Source organism: Phascolarctos cinereus, unplaced genomic scaffold, assembly GCF_003287225.1.
Source record: "Phascolarctos cinereus isolate Bilbo 61053 unplaced genomic scaffold, phaCin_HiC Scaffold_2;HRSCAF=192, whole genome shotgun sequence".
Classification (NCBI taxonomy): Eukaryota; Metazoa; Chordata; class Mammalia; order Diprotodontia; family Phascolarctidae; genus Phascolarctos; species Phascolarctos cinereus.
This window is the reverse complement of record NW_027555625.1, coordinates 134304010-134325861: the sequence shown is the minus strand read 5'-3', so window position 1 is coordinate 134325861 and position 21852 is coordinate 134304010. Positions and strand designations below refer to the sequence as shown.

At 39.6% G+C, this 21852-nt stretch overlaps 1 protein-coding gene across 3 annotated transcripts; it reads right to left on the bottom strand.

The window, feature by feature from the left end:
• Positions 1–995: 995 nt before the first annotated feature.
• Positions 996–19223, bottom strand: GINS4 (GINS complex subunit 4). Of its 3 annotated transcripts, none has more exons than XM_020969642.2 (9): positions 19065–19223; positions 18645–18766; positions 16434–16539; positions 12071–12157; positions 11498–11611; positions 10779–10876; positions 6968–7056; positions 2931–3021; positions 996–2823 (listed from the first exon to the last, which is right to left on the bottom strand). In XM_020969642.2, exons 3-9 carry the CDS (start codon positions 16527–16529, stop codon positions 2727–2729), a joined length of 672 nt encoding a protein of 223 aa, XP_020825301.1. In that variant the 5' UTR covers positions 16530–16539; positions 18645–18766; positions 19065–19223; the 3' UTR covers positions 996–2726. The 3 variants fall into 3 exon arrangements, with proteins under 3 accessions (XP_020825301.1, XP_020825302.1, XP_078005724.1); XM_020969643.2 differs by having other exon boundaries at positions 19070–19223; XM_078149598.1 differs by lacking the exon at positions 19065–19223 and having other exon boundaries at positions 18645–18836.
• Positions 19224–21852: the final 2629 nt, after the last annotated feature.

Below are 21852 nucleotides of genomic sequence, written 5' to 3'. Positions count from 1 at the left end.
AGAACCTTTGTGAACACCCATGGATAGTGGGCATGGCATTAATGAACTAACAAAGGAAACTGAAGAGTGGTTAGCTCCACAGGAGAAACAGAAGAAGGCAGTGTCACAAAAACTCACAGAAGTAGTTAGAAGGTGAATGATAGTGTCAAATGCTGACAAGAGGCCAAGGAAGACCAAGATGGAAACGAGGCCATTAGATGTGGCAGTTAAGAGATCGCTGGTAACTTTGTAGAGGGAAATGCTAGTTGAATGATGACTTAGTTGTAAAATACAGGTTTCTGATAAATGACATGATGAGGGGGTAGTAGTCTGCATATCAGAAAGAACATGGTATTTTAAGTCAGAAAAACCTGAGTTTCAAACTACCTGTGTTACTCTGAGCAAGTGATTTAATTTATTTGGTCTTAGTAAAATGAACTTGACTAGAAGACCCCAAAGGTTGCTTCTAGCTGTAAAGCTTATGAGAAATGGCTATAAATGGGATGCTAAATGTAGCTCATAAACTGTCAATGGAGACAATTCCAAAAATGTTTTGTCTAACGGCAGCAACAGTAAGATGCAGCTAGGTGGTGCAGTGGACACAGCACTGGCCCTGAAGTCAGAAGGATCTGATTTCAAATGTGACCTCAGAACAAACACTTGACACTTACTAGCTGTGTGACCCTGGGCAAGTCACTTAATCCCAACTGCCTTAAAAAAAAAAGAGGCAGCTAGTAGTACTGGGCTTGAAATCAGGAAGATTTGTCTTCCTGAATTCAAATATGATTTCAGATACTTACTAGTTGCGTGACTCTGGGCAAGTCATTTACCCCTGTTTGCCTCAGTTTCCTCATCTGTAAAATGAGCTGGAGGAAATGGCAAACCACTCCAGTATTTTTTCCAAGAAAACCCCAAATGGGGTCACAAAGAGTTGGACAAGACTGAAATGACCAAACAACATCAACATTAAAATAGACAGCCTTTTACGGTGACTACTTCGAATGAAAACACTCATGTGCATGTGTGAGCCTTGGTATATTTCTTTTTTAAAAAATCACTCATTACTTCATCAACACATTTTCATATATCACAGTACTTTACAAAGGTTCAACAGTAAGTCATGGCTGGCAGCCAAGAAAATGGCAGGTAAAAAGCAGTCTGAGTTTCATTACAAGTTACCCAGCACTTAGGAAATGACTAAAATGCCTTCCCTGAAAACCCCTGTCAGAAGGGCAGAAAAGAAAACCCCTCCTTCCCTTATGAGGGACTATGTGTATATGAGGTTGCCAAAGCTTCTGGTTCTCAATCATATCAAATGCACTCTTTCCAGGAAGAAATTTGTGCTCAACAACTGTTGAGAAAATGATGCAGTGAACTTTATCGTACCCCCACTGGTTATAACAGAGTGATTGAAAAATCCACCAACTCTTCCTCCCTTCCATTGCACATCAAAGCACCAACTCAGCTATGCCACATCATTTCCTATCCAACTTCATTTTGAAATGCAACTTCCTTTTTACTTTTAATTTGTGCTTCTAAATCATCATCTTCAGAACTACCCCAGGGAATGAGGCAATCCGCTTTAGGGGAAACCATAGCTACGTGCAGTCTGTCAGGAGCATGATAGAAATTGACGACATTTAGATCTGAAAGTCCTGACTTGGCTAGTTAAGAGTCAAGAGACACGGACTGTAGACACAAGTCTATTACTGACTAGCTGTAATAGGCATGTCAACCTCTCTGGTTAACTCATCTCTAATATGGGGGTGCCGACCCTAGCTACCTCAGAAGGTGGCTGTGAAGGCCAAATTAAGTGTCATAGCACTTTGGAAAATATACACTTCTATAAAAACTTCAAGGGTTAGCTAATAAATATACTTTTAAAACTGTCAGACATATATATTTATGTGAAGCTGGTGATGCGGCACTCTCTATTCCTTCCCGACCAACATTAGGTTCATCTTGAGCTATTTCCCATGGGAATAAAGGCAAGAGCAGAACCGGCTTGGAAAGTGGCTATGTGATGTCAGTGAATTGATATTCCCATGACTCTCTAAATTAGAGCACAGCCAAAGTAGCTCAAGACTGAGGGCTTTAGTCTTGCAACAAAATAATTATGCCTTTTAAGACTCAAGGGACTTTTTTTTTTTTTACAAAAATGAAACATACAATACTCTTTTTTTTTGCTAATATTTTTTGTTTTGCTAAGGTTCTTAGTTGAGCATGTTAGAAATATTTTTGAATGTGGATGCATTATTGTAGTTTACAAAAGAGAGCTTCGCAAAAGAATGGGCTTGTTCCCAAAAGGGTCTTATATTCTAAAATAAGTGCCACAATGCCTACATACATCTAGTTATATTGTGCTGGTCCAGTAAGTAATACAAAACAAAACAATCCTACTAGCCTCATAATACACTTATTCTTCCTACCTACTAGTAACGGTTCCTTTGTACAGGTGTAAACACTATCACCTGACACACATTTGGTAAACAGTCCCTGATGGTCCACAAGAGAGCAATGGCCCCATCTGCTGACAAAGGGATAAAACAGCAGGAGGAGATTTATAATATTAGAATTTCTACCTTCCTTTTTTCAGTCCCATAGAGTCCATTAGCCCTATTGAAAAAAGTTTGAGATATCTGCATAAATGTCACAATTATCATTAGCAAAAACAGATCAGGATTCTCTAACATATGCCAGTGATCTCTTCATTGACCACATAGCTTTGTTACCAGTTCTTTTTAGTTTTAAATCAGTTGTACAGCTCCAGAAGCTACTAAAGGTGCAATGGTTTTGTATCTGATCAAGTGTTGAGAGCCTTCCTCCAAGTCAATCACATATTCACTGAAAAAAACAAAAACAAAAACAATACAGATTTGTAGGAAGACTAGAACATGGCTGTTTTTCTTAAGAAAATGACTTTTTGTTACTGTCATAACTAAGTTACCTACCTTTGTTCATCTGTCTCTGGCTCTACCAAAATGTTTTCTTGCCTTTCCTTCACTCTCAGAAACACATATGAATCTAAATCAGGTTTGGGAACTGCCGGAAAAACAATGAATGATTAATGGTATGAAAAGGGGAGACAAAGCCTATGAAGACAATATGAAAAAATATCCTTCCCATATTCCATATACATCTCACACACTCATTCAACAAGTATTTACTGAAGTAAACAACCACAGTAACCTAGTGTTTAATAAACCCAAAACCATGGTTTCTGGGATAAGAAGTATTTGACAAAAACTGCTGGGAAAACTGGAAAACAACAGGGCACACACTAGGTATAGACCAACTTCTCAGACTGTATACCAAGATAAGGTCAAAATGGTGACGCTGTAAGCAAATTAGAAAAGCCAGGAATAGTCTACCTGTCAGATCTATGGAAAAGGGAAGAATTTGTGACCAAAAAAGAGATAGAGAGCATTACAAAATGTAAAACAAGTAATTTTGATTACGTTAAATTAAAAAGTTTTTGCACAAACAAAACCAATGCAATCAAGATTAGAAGGAAAGCAGAAAGCTGGGAAACAATTTTTATAGCAAGTGTCTCTGATAAAGGCCTCATTTCTCAAATATTTAGAGAACTGAGTCAAATTTATAAGAATACAAGCTACTCCCTAGTTGATAAAAAGTCAAAGGATATGAACAGGCAATTTTCAGATGAAGAAATTAAAGCTGGTTACAGTCATATGAAGAAGTACTCTAAATCACTTCTGATTAGAGAAACGCAAGTTAAAACAACTCTGAGGTACCACCTCACACCTATCAGATTGGCTAATATGGGAGAAAAAGAAAATGATAAATGTTGGAGAGGATGTGGGAAAATTGGGACACTAATGCACTGGTGGAGTTGTGAACTAATCCAACCATTCTGAAGGGCAATCTAGAACTATGCCCAAGCAATATCACTACTAGGTCTATATCCCAAAGAGATCATAAAAAGGGGAAGAGGGGCAACTAGGTGGTGCAGTAGATAGAGCACCGGCCCTGGATCCAGGAAGACCTGAGTTCAAATCCGGCCTCAGACACATAACACTAGCTGTATGACCCTGGGCAAGTCACTTAACCCCACTGCCTAACCAAAAAGACCCCCAAAAAACAAAAAAGGGAAAAGAACCTACATATGCAAAAATATTTACAGCAGCTCTTTTTGCGGTGGCAAAATATTGGAAACTGAAAGGGTACCTACCCATCAACTAGGGAATGGCCGAACAAGCTGTGGTATATGAATGTAACAAAATACTATTGTGCAATAAGAAATGATGAGCAGGCAGATTTCAGAAAGACCTGGAAAGACTTGTATGAACTGATGCAAAGTGAAATGAGCAGAATCATGAAAACATTGTACACAGTATCAGCAACACTGTGTGATGAACAACCATATATGACTTAACTCTTCTCAGCAATACAATGATCCAAGACAAGTACAAAGGACTCACATAGGAAAATGCTATCCACATCCAGATAAAGAATGGATGGACTCTGAAAGATCAAAGTGTACTTTTCTCACTTTATTTTTTGCATGTTTTTTCCCCCTTTTGATCCGTTTCTTCTTTCACAACTGTGACTAATATGGAAATGTTTTACATAATTGAATATATATAACCTATATCAAATTGCCTACCATTTTAGGAAGAGGGGGAGGAGAGGGAAGGAGAAAAATCAGGAACTCAAAATCTTGTAAAAATGAACACTCAAAATTGTTCTGACATATAATTGGGGAAAAAATACTACTATTAACCCCCCAAAACAAAAAAATATTTACTGAGCACTAATGGCACTAGGTTCTGTAAAAGATATGTGCAAATGGTTGAGACTCTAGTCCCTCTGCACTACCCTAAAAGCAATGCCAAATAAAAAATTAGAAGGGAAAAGAAACCCTCTCAGGAAACAATTTCCAAGAAAAATAAGAGAAAAAAAATTAAAATAATGAATAAGCAAAAATGTCCTAAATACAATGAAGAAAATGATATAGGGTAAAAACAGGAGAAATATCCAGAAGGAAATAAGACTACAATAACTACACCTCTAAAACAAAACATGGACATTCCCAAAGAATCTTCAGAATGGTTCAGAATGACTACAGGAAGATCTGCCCTAGAAAAGATGGCTGAATAAAGAATTCAGGAAAAAATATATATGAAAAGCAACTTTGTAGAAATTTGATAACAAAAATATCCATGAAACATTGGGTGTTCTTAAGAACAGTACAAGGGTGTATACACACACGTGTGCATATAAACATGTATATATGTACATATGTGTGTATGTGTGTTTGTGTGTGTACACCCCCACACACATTATTAAAGAGCCTGAGTCAGAGACAGCCCAGAATTATGCTCAAAATCACTAATAATCATAGCAGTCCAAATTAAAACACTCATGATAGCATTTCACATCCAAACTGGCAATGATGGTAAAATATGAAAATACTCAGTTTTGCCAGATTTGGGAAAAGAGCTGGTACAAGTGAGAATTAGTCCAATGACTTTAAAATTATAAAATTATGCCAAAAATGTATAAAATTGTTATTTTTAAAACATGACTAGGCAGATAGAAGTGAGCGTTACCTTATCTCATAATTAACCACGAGAATTACCAATCAATCCTAAGGAATGCAAATGGAGCCTAGAAAAGCCCCATGTACCATGTGTGTTCTTGCCTCTGCATCATTCCTCTGCCTAGAATTCCCTCTCTGTTCTATTCTATTCCTCTCTGCCTATTCAAATCTTGATGATAGGCAAGAGAGAGAAAATTAGGATTACCAGGCTTTTTTTGGAAAGATAATAAGTACCTGGGCTGGGCTTACAGTTCTGACACTGTAGCCTTGGGGCAAGATCATGGACTCAGCCCATAGACTTAGGCAGGCATATTAGCTAAATAATGCGGGCCGAGAGTCAACCAAGGACAAGCCTACAATTCTGTCCCTGGGAACCTGCATAGCCTTCCAGCTATGGGTTGGGGGCAGCAGCAAAGCAGTATAGGAGCATGTTGCCTAGAATTAAGAAGACCAGAGTTTAAATCTTCAGACATTCACTAGCTGTGTGACAATGGGTAATTGCTTAATCTTCATGCTTCAGTTTTCTCAGCTGTAAAATGGGGGATAATAATAGCACCTACCTCCCAGGGTTGCTGTGAGCATCAAATAGGATATCTGTAAAATGCACAGCACACTCTCAGTGCTTAATAAATGCCTGGCTCCTTCCCCTTCCCTGCCTACTAAAACAACCTGGAAAATAGGTTGAGGAGATATACTCCCTAAAAACCATGAGAAAAAAGGAACATGGATATCATATTTCAAATCCATTGGATACCTCTTGAAAGGAACCCAACAATGAAAACTCCCAGGAATATCATAAGTAAAACCTGGTTAAAGAAAAACAAAACAAAACAAAACACTACAAGTAGCCAGAAAGCAAGAGTTCAAGTACAAAGACACAGTCAGGATTCACATACAATCTGGCAGTTACCACCATAAACGAGAAGAGGACTTGGAATATAACATTACAAAAGGCAAAAGAGGAATTTAAGCAAGAAAGACTTGATCAGAAAAAGGAGGGAAAAAATGGATCTTTAATGAGGGGTGGAGGCGGAGGCATCACTTGAACCTCACTTTCATCTGAACTGGTCAAAGGAAGGTAGAACACAAACACAGGCTTTGGTACATAAATATATTAAACTCAACAGAGAAACAGGAGGGAATAGGGAGAGGATTTTTTTATTTGGAAGTTCATTTGTGATTTACTCAGTTTCTGCAATTAGGTTATTTAAATTCTCTATTTCTTGTTCCACTAATCTGGGTATTTTATGTATTTTTCTAACTGCATCTATTTAAGTTTTCAGTTTTATGGAAATATAGTTAGACAAAAGTTTCTAATAATTTCCTTGGTTTTTTTTTTTGCTTTTGCTGTGAAGTTAAAAAAAAAAAGATCTGAGAAGCAAGTATTTTTCACTATTTATTCTTGAAAAGAGAGGTTTCACTTACCTGACCTTAGGAGATCCACCTTCTGCAGGTTAGGAGGCATGTGCCTTAAGGCCACATTTTTTAGAAAGGTTTCCATGTTGGCCATGTACCTGAAATATGCAAATTTGGCTCTTATGATGTAGGTAATAGGAAAGAACTGCCGTTTATCAAATTTATAAGCAATGTACTCCTTAGGTACTTAACAGAGCTTCAGAGTTCCACAAAACTTTGGTCTGATTAGCCAGGTTATCTTCTGACATATCTAGCATAAGGGTTGGAAGGCCTGGTAATTGAAGAACATAATATAATAGTGTGACACCATTCTAAAAAGATAGCTTTAGGGAGGGATAAAATCCAGTCAAATCAAACAATGATTGTTAAGAACAAGAAGGGGTTTTTAGCTATATAGAGAACAAGAAGGTAAAAGGAAATGGATTATTTCTTAGAGTTGGTAAGATGACGATTTTGGACATAAGGTAGAACTAAACACCTATTTTGTTCATTTTCAGTAATAAGAAGAATGATCCTCAGAACAGGAAAGACAAAATTTAAAAGGTCAATGAGAAAATGAATCTTAAGACTGAGGAAGACGATGAGAGCATCTACCTTTAGCAAGTTCAAGTCATTTGGCTGGCCAAGATAAACTGCAATATATCCTAGAATATCCAAAGAACTTGTGCATATATAATTGCTAAAGTCTTGTCAATGACATCCGAGAATATGTGGAAAACAAAAGAGGTATTGCAAAAAATGGAAAGTGATTATTTCAAACTATGGAACTGTGAGCTAGAATTCATATCTGGTGAAATTCCAGCAGTAGAGGAGTGAGTTATGAGGACTTAGGGAATAGTGATCACTACCAATCAGTGTGGACTCCTCAGTATTTACACTATATATATCCGTAACGTATAAGCTTGTTGGCATGTTGTCTCCCCCACTAAAACACGCACTCCTTGAAGGCAGGGAATGTGTTTTTGCCTTTCTTTGTGTCCCCCAGATTCAGCATCATGCCTATCACTGTGTGTGTGTGTGTGTGTGTGTGTGTGTGTGTGTGTGTGTGTGTGTGTGTGTGTGTGTTTGCTAACTGACTCAAAAACAAGCCATCCTAAAACAAACTCATTTTCTTTTCTGGCTTCATCACTGGACTGGGAGATCAGAGAAATACTATACTCACTGTATCTGAATTTCAACAAAGCATTTAACAGATGCTCACAATATCTTTATGCATAGAGAGTTAAACTAGCTTATAAAACAGTTAGGTGAACTTGGAACAGGTTAACAGATTTCACCTCAAGAGTATAGATGACCAAAGGGGTAATGAGAACCTATGTCTTCAGTCTGGTTCTGTTCAATATTCTGACCAGCAATTTGTATGGAACATAGATGGCATGTTTATTAAATGTCTTAAGTAACATGAATCTGAGGGAGATATGTAATATGATGGATGACAGATGTGAGGTCCAAAAATATCTTGGTAGGTTAGAATAGAGAATCAAACTAATAATATGCAATAAACATAAAGTCTAGCACTGGGGCTCAAAATATCAACAGTATAAGATGGAGGAGAGCTGGCAGTTCATTTTTTTGTTTTATTTTTGGTGAGTCAATTTAGTTGTAAGTGACTTGCCCAGAGTCATACAGCTAGTGAGTGTCACATGTCTGAGGCCAAATTGGAACTCAGATCCTCCTGACTCCAGGGCTGGTGCTCTATCCACTGCACTACCCATATGCCCCCAGTAGTTCATTTTTTAAATCCCTCCCTGCCGAGTCTGGGTTTTAATAGACTTCAAGCTCAAATGTATTATGGGATGACTGAAAAAGTGACTGACTTGATCTTAGGCTGCTTTAATAGCACTTATTTCACAAGATTGCTGGGAGTAAATCTCACCAGGTATATGAATTATCATAGTTTCCAGAACAAGGGAGGTGATAGGCTCAGCCTAATCTCTGTTGTTCAGATTACACCTGAAATATTGTACATAGCTATGAGCACCAAATTTCAGGAGAGATAAAGCACAAAATACTCCACAAATCCTTCATGATGTGTATGAGAACTGGATGTGGTAGTATATGCTCCTGAGGAGACTGAGGCTGATGGATCACCTGTGCTAGGAGTTCCGAGCTGCCAATTAGATGTCTGCACTAAGTCTGGCAACAATGTGTGAAGCCCCTGGGAGCAAGAGGCCTCCTGTCTACCTAAGGAGGGGCAAACCAACCCAGGTTCCCAGGTTGGAAACTGAGGTCAACCTTCCACGTGAATCTATAAGTAGCCATGGAGCCTGGGAGAGCCAGTCTCAAAAAAAAAAAAAAAAGGTGGAGGGGACACTAGGCTCTCAAAGGCTATGCCAGAACAGTCAAGCTTTGACAATTTCTACTCAAATGAAAAAGTTTCAGGTGCCACAGCAACTCATGAAACATAAAAAAGAGAAAATGTTACTCCACCCTGTACAGCCTCCTGTTTCTATAGTAACAGTGACAGACAAGTAGGACAAAGTTTTTAGGAAAAGTTTTTAGACTATAGGGAAGGGCAAAGAGAATAAACATTTATAGAAAGCCTACTAAGCACTGTGCTAAGTGCTTTTACAAATGTTATCTCATTTGATCTCCACAACCACCATAAGAGGTAAGTGCTATTGTTATCTCCATTTTACAGATGAAGAAACAGAGACAGACAGAAGTTAAGTGACTTACCCAGAGTCACACAGCTAGTTAAGTGTCTGAGGCCAGATCTGCACTCAGGTCTTTCTGAATGTAGGCCTATTCTTCTATCCACTGAACCATCAACTGCCTCTACAAAGCTAAATTCTATTGTCAGGTTTTTGTGTGTGTGTAAGACAATCAGGGTCAAGTGACCTGCCCAAGGTCACACAGCTAGTGTCAAGTGTCTGAGGTCAGATTTGAACTCAGGTTCTCCTGACTCCAAGGCCAGAGCTCTATCCACTGTGCCGTCTAGCTGCCCCTCATATTGTTAGTTTTTTAAGTTAATACTATTAGCCTGAAGAAAACAGGGTAGACGTGAGAACTGCCTTCAATTACTTAAAGAGCTGTCAAATGGCAAGAAAATTAGTCTTAATCTGCTTGGCTATAGCAGGCAAAATTAAAAGCTAACAATTTTCAGACACCAATTCAGGCTTAATGTAAGGAGAAACTTCCCAACTACTATATCTACCCAAACATGGAATGGGCTACCTTGGGAAGTAGTGAGTGCCCTTCAGTGGAGGTCACCTGTCAAGTACACTGTGAAGGGGATATTTTCCAGGTATGGATGGGTCCAACTAGGTGGACTCTGAGGTCCTTTCCAACCTTCAGATTCTATACAGTAGGGGGAGTACCATAAGGACACAGAATCTACTGAAGCAGCAAAAAAATAGATAAGAGTAGTAGGATAACAGGAGAACTCTCATTTTTTGACTCAACTCATATCACTGAGGGATGAGCTGAAGCATGAGGATTTTTAACCTGGAGAAGAGATAACTTAGTTGGGAACATGATGATTATATTCAAAAATTTGAAAGGTTATCATGGGAAAGAGGAATTGAACTTGTTCTGCTCAGTTTACAGGGTGAGTTACTAGAACCAAATGGGTAAAAGTTAAAGTTCAATTCAACAGAAGAAAAAAACTTCCAAAAATAGAATGGGTTGACTTGTGAAAGTAATGAGTCTACTAGACTGCTATGTATTTTCTTGTCAACAAAGGTGTCTCTTCAAGTAGAATCTGGAAGACCATCTGTCTGTAACGTTTTTGTCAGGACCCACACTGGGTAAGGGTTGGACTAGATGACTTCCAAAATTCCTTCCAATTCTGAGATCATATGACTTACTGGTCACTCACTCTTTGGCAAAGGCAAACTCTTCTGGGGAGAGAATGGAAGGTTCTCCTTTAGAACGTGTCTTTTCCTTTTCAAGGACATGAGGGAAAAACTTCTCTATCTGTCATGGAGAAGAAAAGCTATTATTCACCAAGCTTCCACTATCAAAAATCTCTTTTCAAAGATAGGTACACCTCAATTTATCATGTCTATTAGAAATGAAATGTCCAACATTAACCTTCAATAAGCGATACACATACTTACACAAACTGAAACCCCCTTTGGTCACTGAGAGGGATAACTGGTAACATCAGAATCTTCTTAAAGTGTTTTACTTATTTTTATTGGCATCAATATAATCTAAATGACCACAGGGCTCAGAAGATTGACTATGCTATGAGACATTTTTTTTTCTATCTGAAATGTCGAATTCTCTAGTCAGAACTGTCTCATGATCTACTTGATCTCCATTGCATGGTAAATCCCACTTAATTTTTCAAGTCTGCTTCTCCTCTACTCAAATAAATCAAATCACTCCCCCTTCCTTTAGTGCAAATAACTATGACCTCCTATTCTACTTTGTTCATAAAATCTTCACGTGTGATTCCTTATTTCCTGGAAAACCTGATTTTTTTCTATCAGCAGCACTTTCTGCTCCTGAGGACTTTCAGATTACAATGCACTTCTGAGGGACTTTTGCTATATACAAAATTGACCTAATAAAGATATCTTAATGTCTAACCTTCATCAGTCGACACCTCAAGTAACTGCTGAGGACGTAGCGGATTCTTTCTACCTCCATATGGTGGATGCTAACCTTCAAATCACCCTTCTTCGCTCGTCTGAGATTCTTTTCCTATTGAACAACAAATTCTAATTAAAACATCCTGGCTACTAAGTGTAAAGATATTTTTGGCTACTTGTAGTCTACAAAGAAAAGCAGTAATGATTTTAAAACACCTCTGCATTCTAGGATATAGGAAGCTTTTTTCAGGCACAGAATCAGAATGCCCAAGTTTGTATTTGCTTTGGGATTGAATTTATTTGTACAAATTCTGAAACCCAAGAATCATCAGAAAGAAATGAGTCACGCTTCTAATAATTAACAATGGCTAGCCACAGATATTCCCAAACAAATAATCTTAAAGATGATGACAGAGGAAACAGGGGCAGTACTGGAAGGATGTAAACATTAGTTTGGAAACAGCTAAATATCAGATCTTTGATGTCATCCTGCTCTTTTGCCAATGATATTCTGAAAGCAAACCTGGCCAAGGTTACCTATACTAACCAAACTGAAACTGGAAGCTCTTACCATATGATCCAGCTGCTCTATGACACATTCTACAATTTCACACTTGTTCTCCAGTAGCTCAGGGGAAAATTTTTCGTTTAGCCAGGCCTAAGGAAGAAAGCACAATAACATGAGTACTCATGAGAGCATGACATGAGAGAGTGACAGTCACATAGGAGTAGAGGCAACTTTGAAGCTATGTGTCTGCCCCCACACCATGAAAATCATAGAGTCCTTACACAAGAAAACTTATTTTCCTAGCAGTTGAAAGTATTGGATACACTATAAAGACAAAACTATATTTAGGAATCCTTGGATGGATTTTCCTTTTTCTCCTGGTTTTGGTTTGAAAGCTGCATTCATAGATCTCACATCTGGCATACACAAAAACGACAATTTATTTCAAAAATACATTACCTTTTACTCTGACTAATGTAGTTATGTAGTAATGCCACCTGTGTCCAAATAATACCTCTCACCAAGTAGCAGTGACAAAACTTCTACCTCTAGATATTTATGCACTAGGCCCATTTCCTGATAAGCTGGAATATCCCATCATGAAGTGGCACTACTCTTGTTATCATAGTTGAAATAACAGTTTGTACATTTACATATCTTTTCACCCACAGAGCTCAAAGAATTTTAGAAACACTTTTTCATTCATCTTCCTCAACACCCTCACAATGTGAATAGGAAATGGCTATTACTAGCAGGTTTTACTTGTAAGAAAACAGAATGAAAGGTTAAACAATTTTTTAAAAGCCTAAGAATGTGACAGGGACCACACTGGAAACTTCATCCCCTAAATATGCTCATTCATTCATTAAGACAGAAGCCCTAATTCTGTCCTAAGGGTCATTTAGCATGGTTGGTCTACATTTATATACTTGACCATCCATAGTTGACTATGAATATCTAGACAGATTTTTCTATTACAAAGAATGATTAAAATTTTATTTTAGCTTATGGATTATATGAAGACTAGACCTAATTTCTTCCCGTTTTCTTAACCAAATTCCTAGTCTTCCAATCAATACCACTAACAAACACTAAGTACGTAAATGCTTATCAACATTCTCCAAGAATTTATCAAGTACTTGTGGTGGTCTAGAATAGTACTACAAATTTATCAAATTAAGCAAAAAGATGAAATTTATCCACAAATAGGTTATAATCTAGGAAGATACGCTCAAAGATAGAGTAAAAAGAAAAGTGATTTTTATCAAATAATTTTAAAACTTGTTTCTATAAGAGTTTTTTTTAATTCAATTCAACAAACATCTACTGAAGGCTCTACTACATGCGACTTCAACTAAGGTACCCCTTCTCTGCTTCACCATGGCTAGAAATGACCCTGGGTTCTTGAAAACTATGCCACCAAGCCCAAGATCTGGAAGGCCTTGGACCAAGCTTCATAAATTTTAATGATAGGCCCAATGTGTACCCAATGTGTGGGTGAATGAGGCTCATTACCAGAAAACTTTATCAGGCAATGATGAATTAATATTTTGGCTAATATAACTTGTAAGAGGGTAAAAGTTACAATCTGATTTAATGGAGGTGGCAGTCACATTGATAAAATCAGATATCTGAATATCAAGGCAGTATATGATAAGACATGGAGGGATAAACAAAGCTAAATAAGACTTACGTCTCAGCCAATGGAGTATGCAATTATATGAGGAATATAAAAAATACTAAGAAAGGATCACTTCTGCTTGGGGTTTGGGGAGTAGGAATTAGAGAAAGTTATATGAAACAGATGGCATTTGAGCTAAGCCTTTAAGGATAGAAGGCTTTCAACTAGAGAAATAGGATGAGGGAAATAGAAGAATGTTATTGTTTTCTGTTTTTCTTTTTTTAATATTAATTTATTTTTAGTTTTCAACAATCACTTCCATAGTTTTTGAGTTTTAAAATTTCTCCCCCTCCTTCCCTGCCTCCCTAAGATGGCACACAATCTGATATAGGCTCTACATATACATTCCTATTAAAGACATTTTCACATTAGTGATGTTGTAAGGAAGAATTAAAATGAATAGGAAGAACCACAAGAAAGAAGAAACAAAACAAAACAAGGGAAAAAAAAGAGCAAATAGTATGCTTTGATCTACATTTAAACTCCACAGTTCTTTCTCTGGATATAGATAGCATTTTCCAGCATGAGACTTTTGGAGAAGTCTTAGATCTTTGCATTGCTGAGAAGATCTAAGTCTACCAAAGTCAGTCATCACACAACATAGCTGTTACTGTGTACAATTCCTCCTGGTTCTGTTCACTTAACTCAGCATCAGTCCATCCAAGTCTTTCCAGGTTTTTCTGAAGTCTGCTTACTCATCATTTCTTACAGCACAATTGTATTCCACTACATTCATATACCACAACTTGTTCAGCCATTCCCCAATTGATGGGCATCCCCTGAATTTCTAATTCTTTGCCACCACAGTCAAGAGCTGCTATAAATAGTTTTGTACATGTGGGTCCTTTTCCCATTCGTATGATCTCTCTGGGATACAGCCCTAGAAGTGCTATTGCTGGGTCAAAGGGTATGCATATTTTTATTGCCCTTTGGACATAGTTTCAAATTGCTCTCCAAAATGGTGTAGAAGAATGTTATTATTCTGGGCTTAGGGAACAGTACAGATAAAGTCACAGAGTTAGTAAAGCATGGAATGCATGTCATGCATGTTGGGAATGGTAAGGACTGATTGTGAAGGGAAATAATGGTAAGACAGGATTGGAAAGAGAGCCAGATTATTGAAAGGCTTGAATACCAAGCTAAAGGGAATGAATTTTAGTTGGAAGGCAATGGAGAGCTACTGGAATCCTTTGATCAAGGGAATAACATAATTAGACCTCCACATTAAGATAATGTGGCAGCAGTTGAAGAATGGACTGGAAGTGAGGATACTGGTTCATAGGATCATAGCTCAGGAGCCGGAAGGAACCTCAGAGGCAATCTCATACACATTAAGAGAACTAGGGCCCAGGAAGATTGAATGACTTGTCTAAGGTCACAGGTATGTAATAGATGTTGAAGGTGGATTTGAACCCAAGCTCTCTGATTCCAGTGCAAGTGCTCTTTTCATTGTACTGTGTTGCTTTGAAATATTAAGACAAGAAAGAATGAGGGTCTGAATTACGGTAATGACAAAATGCTAGAGACATTTCTCAGGCAGAATTAACAGGACTCCCTGACTAATTTGATGTAGATGTCAAAGGAAAAGGCATCAAAGACAGATTTCAGATAATGGTATCATTAATAGAACTCAGGATAGCAGGAACTGTACATTTTGGGGGAAGGAGCCAAGACTAATTGGACATGCTAACTTTAAGATCCCTGTGTGTACTAGGCAGATAAAAGTACAGATCTAGAACTTAGGAGAGAAGCTAGAGCTAAAGATAGAGGTATGAGAACCAAACAGTATCATAAAAGATAAAATTACAGAAGTGGTGATCTGCTAGTTATGATTAGGTTCATAGCAAGAAAAAGATTAGGAAGTGATAAAGGACACTGAAGAGGAAAAGAATGAGTGTTCAGGAAAGGGACATGTGATAAAGAAGAAGGCAGTAGGATGAAATTTTTAAAAAGTTAAGAGGAAGAGGCACAGAAATAGTTCCAGAAGATGAACAGTGGGGAAAAGAGCTTATGGGAAAAACATGAAACAAGAGTAACCAAGAATATAACTGCCAATGTTCTTTTAAAGAAAAAAAATACAATTTGGCACTGTTTTCCTATCCCCAGTTCTCTCTAGCGAGCCACAAAGGACGTTAAAATAGGACAACAGATGTTAAAAGATGACCAAGTTTTTCCAACAGTAGGCCATATAATCAGAAATCCATGTGCATAGACTTCATAAGAGCTTTACAATTACTAATCAATACAAGCCTGGTAGCTAATGCTTGACAGCAGTCAGATGAATAGTAACTGAATCGTTAGACCCTACTAGCCTTTTAGTTTACATATGCTAGGTAATCAGGTAAAAGTTTTTGCTAAAAAACTCTAGTGAGCTGAACAAATTTAGCCCACAGACCTGCAAGCTGGATGATTAAAGGTTAAGACGTGGGAACTCTTAAGGCCTCTACGGCCCTAACTCTGTACTTATCACAAATAACAAAACACTCTGGGTTTTTGTTTCTCTTTAAAGGTTTCATTAAATACATCCAAAGGTGTTCCTCACTATTGCCTTTGGTAGGGAGTAAGAATTCCTTTAGTGGGGCAATGGGGAGTTGAAAGATTTTGTTAAATGTTAGAACACTCCTTGGGTTAGACTGTCCTTGTACTCTTGAGATTAGCCTTCCTGTTATATGTAGGTTCCACAAATAGAGTATGTATATGTAATAAAACTAAGGTTTAATGCAGAGTTCCCTTTGAGATGCTTACCTGCTCCAGTTTTCCAATAAGCTGTGCAGGAGTTAATACCACCTCCTCACTACCCCCATCAGAGTCTTGCTCAGTGAAATCTGTCTCTTCCGTCATTCTCTGAAATCTGAAACCCAATGAACACATTAAAGTATGCATTTCATCATATAATAATAAGAATGATGGCTCATATTTACATAGGCAGTTTACAAAGCACTATCCTCACTTATTACTCCTTGAGGTCTTACCCAGATGAGAAAATTGAACAGCAAGAAGGTGAAATGACTTAGCATAATTGGGTATGGAGATTTAAAAAAGACCTCAGAGATAATTTCACCGAACCCCATCACTTTACAGATAAGCAAACTGAGGTTTGGAGGTAAAACTTTCCTAAGATCACATAGATATTAAATAACAAAAGGAATTCAACACATATTCTCTGATCCCAATCCTGTGGGATCTTCCCCTCCCAATTATTTTTAAAAAATCACTTATTATCTTTCTCTACCACTCTACTTGCCCTACTGTACAATTTTTAAAAATATATCTAGTCCAGCACAGAAATTTCAATATTGCCCATGTCCAAAAATGTTTCATTCTGCATTTTAAGTCCATCACCTTTCTGGCACGAGGTAGGGGTGTGTTTTCATCTTCAGTCCATTGAACTCATGGTGTATAGTTGATCAGAGTTCTAAAGTCTTTCAAAGTTGTTTTTCTTTTTTTCTTTGGCAAGGCAATTGGGGTTAAGTGACTTGCCCAGGGTCACACAGCTAGCGTCAAGTGTCTGGTCTGAGATCACATTTGAACTCAGGTCCTCCTGAATTCCTGGGCCGGTGCTCTATCTACTGCACTACCTACCTGCCCCCCCAAAATTATTTTTCTTTACAATATTTTTGTTATTGTATAAATTGCTCTCCTAGTTCTGCTCACTTCACTCTTGATCAGACCAGAAAGGTCTTCCCAGTTTTCTCTGAAACTTTCTATTTCATTATAGTATAATAATATTCATATACTATGATTTGTTTAGCCATAAAGAAATTTGGGGTACAGACCTAGTAGTGGTATTGCTTGACCAAAGAGTAACAATAACAGCTAGCATTTATATAGTGCTTCCTATGTGCCAAGCACTTTACAATTATCATCTCATTTGAACCTCACCAACCTTGAGAGGTAGGTGCTATTATTATCCTCATTTTACAGCTGAAGAAACTGACATCTCCAGGGTCACATAGTAAAGTGTCTGAGACCAAACCGAACTCGGGTCTTCCAGATTTCAAGCCCAGTGCTCTATTCACAGCTCCATCTAGCTGCCTACTTATGCATAGTTTACTTTATAATGTGAAGTTCCAAACTGCTTTCCAGAACATCCAGCACAATTCACAGCTCCAACAACAGAACACTAATGTGTCTATTTGCTTTCTACTTAAAAAAAAATCATCTTCGCTAGTCTGATGGATGTGAGGTGTAACCTCAGAGTGCCTTTAATTTGCATTCTTCTACAAATACCCAGTACTTTTCCCGATATGCCATGCTTTTAATATTTTGATAGCTTGCATTCATATGTCTTTATAAGTCAAACGGTTTCGTTTGGTCTTCCCAATAAATACGAAGTAAGTAGTTCCAATATTGTTAAACCTTTAATAAATGAGGAAACTCCGGCTCAGAGCGCTTAAGCTACTTCCTTAGGAACACTGGGTGGTTCCGCAGGGTGGTGGCGGTGGGGGGATGCGGGGTGGAACCCTGGTCCTTCCCTGCAGAACAGGCACAGCTGGCCCACTTAATCCACATTCGGAACATCTGCCTGCACGGTCCGTGCTCTTTCCCCTAAACCAACCTTTTTTGTGTCTCAGATCTCTTTGGCAGTCTGGCGAAGGCTACGGCCCCTTTTCAGAAGAAGGGTTTTAAATGCATTAAGTAAAATGCATGTGGTCACAACGCAAACCAACCCCACTGAAATGAAGAGGCGACCTTTCCCCGCCCACCTTCAAGGTGTCACAGAGTCCGGGGACCCCAGCTCCGGCGCCCCTACACCAGACGGCCTCCCTCCTGACGCACACCGCTCAGCGAAGTGCATTCGGGGAGGCAGGTTTTAGGGTCTTTGGGCCTAAGTGTGGGGCCTCCGGCTCCAAGCCCGGCTCGGACCCTCGTGAGCTGTGCGATCACGCGGACACCTCCACTTCGCCCCTCCGAGCCCGGGTCCCCATCAGAAAAATGGGGTCACGCGTTACCTACCTCTCGGGGTCTCGGCGAAGCTCCAGGGAGATCCCACGGCGAAAGCGCTTTGCAAAGTTTGGAGGCGCTAAGGAAGCGTCAGCTGCTCTTATTTTCCCGTGAGGGGCCCGGCGGGGGAACACCTGGATCAACAGCACCTGGATCAAGGGTCCTGTCCCCAGGGGTCAGCCCGGGATGGCTTGGGGGTGGGGGTGGGGGGAGGGGAATCCCCGATCGCTTCTCCCTCCGCCCTCCGGCCCCGCCCCCGCCCCATCCCCCACACCCCCCTGACCCCGGCTCCGGGCTTCATTCAGGGCCTCGGTCCCGATTCCGAGACCAGGGGAGAAGAAAAAGAAGCGGCGGGGAAGTCGATGATGGGGTAGAGGGGAGCGGATGAGATGGTGAGAAGGTGGGGAGGAAGGGCGGCGTAGCGGCTCTTACATTACCGGCTCTTCTCCCGACAACTCCGTTTCCCGCCTTTCCCTCCAAAACTTCCCTCCCGGCAGCTTACGTCACAACGCCAACGTGAAGCGGGGCGTGGACCAATCACAGCTCGAACACAGACTTCACTCGGGCCGCCCCCCTCTGCGTTCTTCGGCTGGGAAGGAGGGGAGCCGCTACGAGCGCGGCGCACGGTCCATGGACGTTAAGCCCCGCCCTCTCCGTAGCCCACCCTCCCCTCACTCCTCTCTTCCCTGGCCAATAAGCGGCGCGCACAGGATGGGGTAGGGGGTGAGGGCTGTGGGGGGGGGGCCTAGGTAGGCAGCCCTTCGGCTGGCCTGGAGGTGGCGCCCCTGCACCGCGACTGGGAAGCGGAGAGCCTGGGCTTTTTCTATGGGACTATATCCTGTTAGGACAGGAATGCTTTGAAATCCGAAGTGAGCTCCAGGTTTATAGCACATAATTTTCTCTCAGGAAGACGGCTTCTTGTCATTTCTATAGCATTTGAATTAAGGTCTACAAAACGCCTCCCCTCCCTTGTTTTTATTCGCAGTCATCATTTAACAATTTGTCCCTGGCTTGGACAGTGTGTAAAAGTTACCAGGTGCATCTAGGTGGCGCCATAATGCACAGAGCGCTGGGCTTGGAGTCAGGAGGACTCATCTTCCTGAGTTCGAATGTGGTCTCAGACATTGTGTGACCCTGGGCAAGTCACTTAACCCTCATTGGCTCAGTTTGCTCCAGTATCTTTGACAAAAGAAACCCCACATGGGATCACGAAGAGTCTGACACACTGAACAGCAAACAAAATCTACCAAGGTCTCTTTTCTCATGGGGGTGGGGCTGGGGGAAAAGGCCTCCACTGAAGATGATAACCTGGGACCATGTGCCCAAAATTAATTTGCCACCTCTATGGCAAGCCCTAGCAATGCAGTGCAACACACATTAAGTCCTACTATGTTCCAGGCAAACTATGGGTTCAAAGACAAAGGAAACAATTATTGCCTTCAAGGAGCATACAGGAAGGGGAGGGGGGATCTTTTGGTTTTTTTGGTTGCTTCACTATCATTAACTTTTATCACAACTACAGGGAAAATTAATACATATAAAGTCCTAAACATATTGCACTGAAACATTACAATTACATAATGACACGTATTTACATCAAAATAATTTGGGGTCAATGGCCAACTCATTGTACCAATGCCTATGTCAATAAATATTCACAAAGATTAAATTATTTAGTAAAAATTTCTAAAAGAAACCAAGTCAACTAGTCTAGTAATTCTCATCATGGCACCAAGTGGCAACCACGACGTCATTTTACAAATATGGTTAAAAACAATTGTATGCATGTATACATATATGGATATAGGCACACATGTATTGTGTATATGCATACATGTGTACACACACATATACGTATATATACATATATACATATATATACATACATATATACATACATATATACACATATATATGTACATATATATACATGTATATATATATACATGTATATATATATATATATATATATATATATATATTTGGAAAGGGGCTGTGCAGATGTGACGGGAAGGACTTTTTGTTAATAATAGAACAGGATTTCCAGAAAGGTAAGAAAAAGTAGGGTTGGGACACTGGAGAGATGGGACTGAAGAATGGGTATATGAGGGACCCTTTACAGAGGGGTGGTCAGGGGAGGGAGCACTTGCCTAGGCACTCTACAGCTCAGAATCAAAGGGATTTGGGAGCCACAGGGTAGTAGATTCCCTACCTTTCACAATAGGACTGATTTATCAGTCTCTGAGAAAGAGGTGGAAAGAGGTGTGTGGTGGTGGAGTGTGTACAGGGGAGTGGGGTGCTGGTGCAGGGGGTACTGAGGTGGGCAACACCAAAGGTAGGAGTCCAATCCTTGGTCTTCTCTGAGAATAATAACTAACATTCATTTAGTGCCTACTATGTGCCAGGCATTTTGCTAAGCACTTGATCCTCTCAACGACCCTGGGAAGTAGGTAATGCCTGATGGTAGCGCCCTGGGCATAGGGGAATACTGAGATAAAAAAAAAAACACAAGCATTTACCGCCCTCAAAGCATTTACATTCTACCTGGTTATTCTGGTGATGAGCCTTTCCTTACTTAGCAAGGTAGTAGTGGAGTGTAGTAGATAAAGTGCTGGGCTAAAATAAGGAAGAGCTGAGTTCAGATCCAGCCTCAGAGACTTCCTTAGCTGTGTGACCTTGGGCAAGTCATTTAACCCCTGTTTGTCTCAGTTTCCTCAGCTATAAAGTGGGAATGATAACACCTATCTCTCAGGGTTCCTGGCATATTGTTGGCACTATATAAATGCTTAGTCTCTTCTTCTTCCCTCCCCTCACTTAGATAAGCTGGCCTTCAGATGATACAGTCCATTTGTCCTTTATATTTCTGTAGGACCTTCCAGAGCTGTACTTTAGTGGAGTTTCAATACTTCAAGGATCCAATTTAAAAAAAAAAGATGATCCTTCCCCCAGCTTACTTCATTAAGAGATACATGAGACATAAAAATCGTGACTATTCTGCAGTAGTATTCTGCATTTCTATTTTGTTGGGGTCATAACAACTCCCATTTCTATAGTTCTCTAAAGTTTGCCAAGAAGTCTTTTCACAATAATACTGTGAAGTGGGCATACAAGTATCATTATTAGTATTCCCATGTCTCTGATGAAACTACCTTTCCTATTGTGAAAGGTGGGGCAATCTACTGCCCTGTGGCTCCAAAATCCCTTTGACTCTGGGTCCCAG